This window comes from Melozone crissalis, unplaced genomic scaffold (genome assembly GCF_028551555.1).
Source record: "Melozone crissalis strain CALT ecotype California unplaced genomic scaffold, PUWL_Pcris_2 ptg000045l_1, whole genome shotgun sequence".
In the NCBI taxonomy this organism is placed as follows: domain Eukaryota; kingdom Metazoa; phylum Chordata; class Aves; order Passeriformes; family Passerellidae; genus Melozone; species Melozone crissalis.
In genome coordinates, this window is record NW_026535823.1 from 11,451,638 (window position 1) to 11,460,000 (window position 8,363).

Genomic DNA, 8,363 nt, shown 5'->3' on the forward strand with positions numbered 1-8,363 from the left:
CTGTATTTTATGCAAACTGTAATCCCCTCTTATCAAAGTGAACTGATTTCTGTAAATTTAGGGCTAGAGTGGATTGCTCTTCAGCAGAGTAAGAGCTAAATTCCCTTGCCAAACAAATAACAGGTCAGTTTATCTAGGAGACTAACAAGCTAGGTATCTTGTTAGAAATCATAGAATGAGGGTCTCTTCTGTTGTCTCTAAGGGATTGGATTAAAACTTAAACTGGATATTGCTTGTGAAAAATAACTGTCTGGGGTATACATCATTATTTTTCTTTGTTTCTACTTGATTAGCCCAATTCCACTGACGAGTTTAAATAACCATTCTCCTGAGTAAACTTGCTTCTTTTTTAATGCCTGCTCTTATAGAGAATCAGTTATCTATTTCAAATAAATGACGCTATGCCACTGTGGCTAATTTGATCAGCAAAAGTGATGAAAAATGCTGTACAGCTCTTGAAAACATATTTAGGCTGTTACTTAAGACATAACAAAAGAGATTCTCTAGTTCTAATGTAAGTCTCTCTATGTAGCTTATATGAAATTGTGATGGACTCCCCTGTATATACTTCTTGACTTTCGGGGTGTGGTTTTTTTTGTTTGTTTGCTTGTTTTTTTAAAAAAAATTTCTTTCTGTGGCTCTTTGTTTTCTTCACTTGAGTGATGGTTGTATTGTTAAAATAGTGGATTTGAAATTCTACATTCTAGACCCATTCTTTCTGAGTAGCACTGTCAAATTTTACCACTATTACCTGTAAATAAAATCCTCTTTGGGTCTATTATTAATAGAAGAGTAGCTTTTCTTGCAACCTCACTGTGACTTTGAAATTTTTAAATTTATTTTTCTTTCAGATATAAAGCCAGCAAATGTGTTCATTACAGCTACAGGAGTAGTAAAGCTGGGAGACCTTGGACTTGGTCGATTTTTCAGCTCCAAAACCACAGCTGCACATTCTTTAGGTAAGCTTTCTCTGAGGTACAGGTGTTGGACAGGTAGAGAATTTTACATGGTGGAAATACTGTGCCCACTCAGGAGGAAGAAGAAAAGGGTTAGGACCAGCTAAAGATGTTCTTAAGTAATAATAAAAATATTAAAGTTGTTCTTAATAAAAAAATGGTCAGCACCATGGACAAATACAGAAACACTGTAACACTGAGGTATTTCGTTCAGAATACTTTGGGTATTTCCCCTCCTTTGTTTGCATAATTTAGTGTACATTTCTACCTGTGAACAAGTTTTTAAGACAATAGTGTTGCCTAGAAATGCTAGGAAAAAATAAGGTGATAATATGGATGCATTTTTTAAAAATTGACTTGAACTTTATTCAGTGTTGGGAGGAGTCTCATAATTCTGTGTGTGCCTGCATGAGTAGCATTAATGACCTCTTGGCTACATGGATTTGAAGGGCTCTCAGAGGGAGTTTCCACTTTTTAAGGTGACATTTCTCAATGTAAGCTTAGGTAGTTGAGGGGAGATCAAAATTAACAAAACCAATTCCCAGAAAGCTTTTTTCTATTCTTGTTTTTCTAAGTTTTTTGAAATGTTCCGTTTGTTCTTTGCTAGCACACAAAACTAGCAGTGTATTATCTCTATCCAAACAAAATTTTCACGTAATGTGCATCTTTTGAGTAGCATGTGAATATGAGGATTATTAAGAGGCCTTTAAAGAAGAAAAGTTAAATATTTGGCATATATTTTAAGTTTAAAAGTAGGTAACAGATGAATGACAGAATCTAAGAGGATCTCTGTAGAAGAGAAAAACCTTGTAAATAGAGTAACATCTGCTTTAAAGAGAAATGTTGGAAATATTGTTCATAATTTTGTTAAGTTAGGTTTTTTAGATACAAAAACATTCTTTTCCCTCACTGAAGTGTCTGTGTTTGGTGGTTGCTGAACTCAAGCCTGTTTATTGATTGCATGTTTGTACCACATTTGAGATGTGAGTAATACATGTGTTAATGGCTAAAAATAAAATATTTTGGATGGGAAACTTTTGACACTCCTTGTTTCCCTGTCCTCCAAAAAGCCTTTGGTCACTCCTTTGTGCCTCCCAGTTTTTCCCATGTTTGGTGCAGACTGGTGAAGTCAAAGCCATGAGTCAGTGGTGAGGTGATAATAGGAGCCCCAGACACAGAGTGCAGCCCTGCATTGGCAGGAGGTGAGGAGGAGTGCAGAGCCCAGGCTGGAAATGTGCTGGGCTTCCACCCTGGGGGTCAGTCACATGTGACACTGAAGATCTGCTGCTCTCACAGGGTGGCACCCAAAGTGCTGCTGTTCCTGCTGCCCTTGGAAGCCAGGGGCCATCTCTGGCAGCACTGTGGGGAGGCTGGGTTGGGTTCTTGCAGGTGGACTCTGCTCCTGCCTGCATGGAAGTAGGTTGTGAGGAGGGAGCTGGAAATCCTAATCTAAGGAGTAGGAGCTCAGGAATAAGGCACAGGTCAGCAGTGAGGGTGGGAGAGCAGACTTGCATTCTGAGGCACCAGCCAGGAAGTTAAAGAGGAGCAGACTGCCTCAACCCTGGATTATTTTGGCTCCTGGGAGGGGAATTGTTGTGAAGGCTGAGCTGGAAATTGAAAAAAGCTGAAGACTGTGCCAGATTTAAAAACAGTGTAATACCCCAGAGCCCTTTAAAGCTCATCTTTTACAGATCCAAGAACCATCCAGAGAGTGGGGAAGGAGGGGAGGATGGCAGCTTTGTTTCTTCTGTTGGTGGCTGTGTCTTGGTAGAAGAGTTGTTATTTTTTATTTTATTTTTTCCCATCTCTTTATTTCCTATTTCCCTCTTAATTATGGCCTAATGTCAGAATTCAGCCTAGAAAAAAGGTTTGTGTCAGCTGTTAACTTAGGCTGCAGAGGAGACTGACTTTGTGTTTTGTCATCACTAGCAGATACCACTTCTTAAATTGATTTCTTCTGCAGTTTCTGATGCAGGTTTTCTTGAAATTTCTTTCAAAGTTGTATCTTTTTATGATTCCATAAACCTTTGGTGCACGTAACCTAGTAAATTACAAACATATGTGTAGCAATTTATACTTGTTTACAAGCTTTATAAAAATTTCAGTAGCAAACTAGATTCAGGCTTTCAGAGATAAAGAAATGTACTAAAATTTTAATTAGCTACAGCTTCTAACTGCTAATTATGAATAATACTGATTTAATTAGAATCTTTACTGATGGTCCATTTGAAACAAATGAAAAAACTGCACTGGACAGGGTTTTTTCATGTTCTTAACTCTTTCTATACAGCTTTATCAATAATTTACTATTGTCATGCCTATATCTTTTTGGAAATGGAAAACATTTCTTACAAAAGGGCAGAGGAAGTGGAGGCATTGTTGATTTGATACAAACTTGGCAAAACGTCTTGTTTTCAGAAGACTTTATATTTGAAAGGGGAATATGGTCCAACAAAGACTTCCTACTCCTTTCCCTACAACTCTGTTAGGGTTTTCTTGCTGCTGTTGTTTAATGGCTGAATTCCAGGCCTTATGCTCTTTGGTGAAATGGCAGTTCTAAGACCAGCTCATGGATATGTGTTTTTTTCTTGTTAGCCATTCAGTGGATGTAAAGAGAAGTATTTTCATATTTCAGTTACAAAAAGAATCACTTGATCTCTCTGCTGTTGCAGTGCTGTAAGGCTGCAGTGTGCTGTCCAGGCAGGCACTGCCACCAGCATGGGCCTCCCTTCTTGCAGGGCAAAGGAGTAGATCTGCAATCTTCTGAAAAGGCTCAAATGCAGAGAATCATCTGCATGGAATTCTGGTCTTCTGTGTTTTGACAACTTCTGTCATTTCTGTGATACTGCTGTCCCCAGCACAGACTATGCTATGTGAGGGGTTTGTCTAGAAACTCACACAGGTTGTGGAGGATAAAGTACCTTGTGAAAATGTGTGCAGATACTCTTCTCTAATGTGTGTCTCTAATGCAGTAGGGGGTGTGCTGAGGTGGTGGTTTGCAGCACCATTCTGTGAATAGAATAAACTCCACTTAAATACCCAGCCATACTCAGAACCTGCACCCTCAGTGTACAGTAATGCTGGCAGGGGAGTCTGCAGCTGAGTCATTGCAGTCATCAAGGAAGCTGTGTTAAAATAGCTCTTGTAGTTTATGTACAGAAACATGAGCTCTCTTACAGTAGTTTGAAAGCTGAAGAGAAATGATTGTGTTGTTATAAAATAACTCAAGATATTTCTAGATTGACTTATGTAGAAGGACTGTTTGCACATTGTGGGCTAGGTTGCAGAGTTACTTTGGATAAGTGCAGTATTTTGACTTAGACATCTCCTATAGCTATATTAAATAAGTACAAAACCCTGAACATTATAGAATCAGTAGGGCTGGAAAGGACCTCCAAGCTTCTTGCTTGTGATGTGGTTTGTCTGTCTTCAGCATCCACATTCATCTTGTTAAGCATGTTGTATTGAACTCTATATTAAAAAGTTGCTGTGGTCTTACGGACACTGAGTCATTTGTAAACCATGTGTTTTGGTTACTGAAATTTGGTCTCTTTAGCCCCCTTCCTGAATTCTGATAGTTATGTATGCCAATGCATGGAATGTCAGTAATGATTATGTGGCCATTTGTAAAACTGTGGTCTGTTAAACTTGTCCTGAATGAACCACTGCATTGTTTTGTACAAGTATATTTAACATTTACCAGGCAGATTTTTCTCTCAGCCTAAAAATGCTTGATAGCTTTTAGAGCTAGTAACTATTTCAGAACTTAACTGTACTTCATTCCACTCCTTGATGCACTTGTTTAAATTTACTCAGATGCATTGTGAGTTACATGTTTATCCAGGTAGTAAGATGGACTGTTGATATCATAATTCCTTTTTCTGTATTAGGTTCTTTGCCTCTGATCCTTCAAATCAGCTCCCTGCTCTGTATTAACCCCAATTCTATTATGTCTATTCCCTCTGCCAGTAACAGGAAGCTTGCATAAAGAATTAACACTTTCTGGATCTGCAGCATCTTTAGAGGGAGAGAGCTCCAGAGCAGCAGCAGATTCTGAGAAGACACTGTATGTGACTCAGACCACTTTCAAGGAGTTTACTGTTCAGACTTGCAGGATATCACAGGTCTGCAAATGCAGCAAGCAAAACACTGAAGTTACTTATTTTGTTCTTAAAAATGTAGGCACCTCAATGATTTAGCTCATTTTCTTATTATCCCACTTTGATGTCTTCAGATGAGTAAAGGAAGTGAGGAAGTTGCATATCTCTATACTACTGGGATGCTGTATTTCACTTAACAGTAAAAAAAGATCCAGGAAGCAAATAAAACGTAGAATCACACTGGTAGTTGCTTACCAGCAGCACAGCTATGTCCTGAGAGTGCTCACTGTGTTAAAAGGATCATTGCAATGCTTTCAGTAGTTCCTGAATGTCAGAATAATGAATCTTTAGTGTCATGTTCTGTTAAAATCAGTTTACGAGTAGTAATGATGTCTGAATCTTCAGGTTGTTTGTGTGATTCCATGAGTAACAGAACTAATTTCGATTCCTCTCACTAGTTGGCCGTGGGGGGCTGCAGATTGCATTGCAGTGGAGGTGTTACACTAGGCTAAACGCTGTAAAATGGGAACATTTGTTCTTGCTTTTCACTATCATCAATCTTTCACGGTCATATCAGACCCCTAATGTATCAGCAGGCTTCCCAGAGCTACTGGTTAAAATTACCTTTGCTTTTGGTAGACTATGAACCTTCAAACCTCAGTGTTTTCAGCTGCCCCCTGTGGATTCTGTGAAGCCTCTTTCTGGCACATTACTCACTGCCAGCCACTTGTGTGATGCACAGTGGCTGCATCAGAGGCACTGCTGCTGCAGCCACTGAAGAAACACATCACTGTTAAACTTATTTCTGTTAGATGCATTCTGCCAACAAAGCATCAGAATATACTAAACTAGTGCTTTAATTAATGGATACAAAATGCAGCTGAAATTTTGCAGGCATCCAAGCTCACAAGTCCTTGGGGTATTAAAAAAAATTCAAGAGGCAAATAAAATAGTAAGATAATAAAAGTATGAAACCTGTATCATTCCAAATGCTTAGTTGCAGTTCTAATCTTAAGATATCTGTTATTAAGTGCCCATTAAAATACTGATGGTGATACATTAGAAAACTAGATATATCCAGAGTTGGTTCTGGATATTTTGGTAGTTCTTTTGGCATTGTGGTCTACCCATCTGCTTGCCTATATTGTTTCACAGGGAAAAGAACATTCTTAGTTGTGGGTGGATGCAAACATCCTGTGAGAGTAAATGTCTCCCACAGAACTCTCTGGAGTTGCCTTTTCCCAGCCTTTCTGCTTTTAAGCTGTTACCATTGTTAGTCAGTTCAGAGGTGCACTGAGTGCTCAGCCCAGTGCTGAGGGAGGGGCTCTGGCACTCTCAGCTTTTCCAGAGCAGGAAATCTCCCCCAGCATCTTTAGGGGACCAGATTCTTTGGAGGATACCACGTGAGGATCTTGGTCTTTGCCAGTCTGTTACAGAAGCAGTTTATATGGGTTTTCAGCATTGTTTGCCAAGAAGCAGATCAGGTGAAATGATGGGTTACCAGCAGCAGTGACCTGACCTGAGATAGGGAAAACCCGAACCACCTATCTGAGCTGGGCCCTTCAAGTAGGAAAGTCATTCTCCCTCGTCCTTACTTCCTCATGATATAGTTTGACATGCAGCATTTCTTGAAGGCAAGGCATGTTGTCAAAACAAAATCCTTAACTTTTGGAAATTATTAGAGTAAAATTATCTGTCTGATTACTTAAAGCTATTTAACCTGATTATTCAGATGTAGAAGTACTTATATGTTCACTGTATCTCTGTCTTCAGTATTCATACAGAGATCAATTCTGAATTAGCCTCATATATTGAGAAGAGCAGAAGTGAAACCAGATCCTTGTGTTATAATAATATGTGAAGTTCATACGACAAAGAACAAAAATGAAGAATTACTGATTTTAATCAGTGATAGTGTTGCAAGATGTTTAGTTTCAAAATCAAATCAACTTGAATTGACAGAAATCAGCTGGTTTTCATCATCAGGATTCAGTGCTTAAGAAAATATTCAAACAAAATCAAAATAAAAATCTGTATAGATCTGTGCCTTTTTGTGCTGTTAGGCAGTCATTTTGGGGGATACAGGGAGAAAGTTCAGAAACAATGCACTAAAATTGCCATTACCATTATTTTCCATAACTACTTATTTGCTCTGTCATACATGAAACCATCACTCAGCTATTTCCTTGTAATAACATTTTTTATAGACCTAAAACATCTCTCAGTATTTCTCTGTTCCAAGTAACTTGTGACACAGATGGGTAGGGTTTGATTAAAATCAAGGGGAGAGATGTTCTGGAGCATCCAACATAAATTTACTCTGGGACAGTCCTCATAAATGCTGCTTTTCAAGAGCAGACATTTCCAGAGCCGACAGCTCTGAGGCAGGATTAAGCTGGGACAGGCACAGGTCTGCAAAGCCCTTGTGGAATTTGGTGCTCCAGCTGATGCCTGAGTTGCCCTTAGGAACCTCAGCTTTTGCTGGGCTCGCTGGTTTTCCTGCCCTCATCTCTGAAGGGCCTGAATCTCAGACTCAGCTTTAAATTCAGCTATTCAAAGTGCCTGTGTTTTTTAATTTCAAAACCAGCCTTTTCAGATTTATATATTCTTAAAGAAAGAACAGAACTTGCGAAACAAAAAATTCAGCCTATGCAGAGAATTTCTAGAGTTGTTTCTAGCCCCAGTGCTAACAGTTTGGAAAAGCAGCAGAGATGTGTGTAGTACTTGCCCTTGGTTCTCTTCAGCAGAAACGAATTACTTGTAAGATTCCTTAAAAGCAAAATTTGTAAGTGTTCTACAACTGCATAGCTCTGGTAATGAGCAGTGAAAATAAAGCTGCATTGAATGAAATAGATACTAATTTGTGTATTTTTGTCAAACTGAAGTGTCCTAAGTATGAGTTGAAGTTTTAAATGTAGCAAAATGAGAAAGATGAAAAATATTCTTCTACTGGGAAAACGGTAATTTAACTACTGCACAACAACAGAAATTTTCATTCAAAAATACTTGTGGTTTTTTGCAGTTGGTACACCTTATTATATGTCTCCAGAGAGAATACATGAAAATGGTTACAACTTCAAGTCTGACATCTGGTCTCTAGGCTGTCTGCTGTATGAGGTAATACTGATATATACAGTGAACTTAATAATGCCCTTCTACTTCCCCCTTCCCCTGCCCTCCTCCCCTTACATAACTTAAGCATGTGAAATACTTTTATTTGTGTTTCACTTGAACTTGCCTTTAAATCTGCTTGCTACAAAGATTTTGCAGCAATTTCTTGAAGACTGGCGGACTGAAGGATTAGTAA

General features: G+C 38.7%; 1 protein-coding gene across 1 annotated transcript in view; it reads left to right on the forward strand.

Moving 5' to 3' along the window:
• Nucleotides 1–8,363, forward strand: part of NEK7 (NIMA related kinase 7) — a 66,993-nt gene that overhangs the window by 40,869 nt on the left and 17,761 nt on the right. Inside the window, exons 7-8 of the mRNA XM_054285994.1 lie at nt 852–959; nt 8,079–8,173. Of these exons, the coding sequence (XP_054141969.1) occupies nt 852–959; nt 8,079–8,173 (203 nt within the window). The remainder of the gene's footprint in view (nt 1–851; nt 960–8,078; nt 8,174–8,363) is intronic.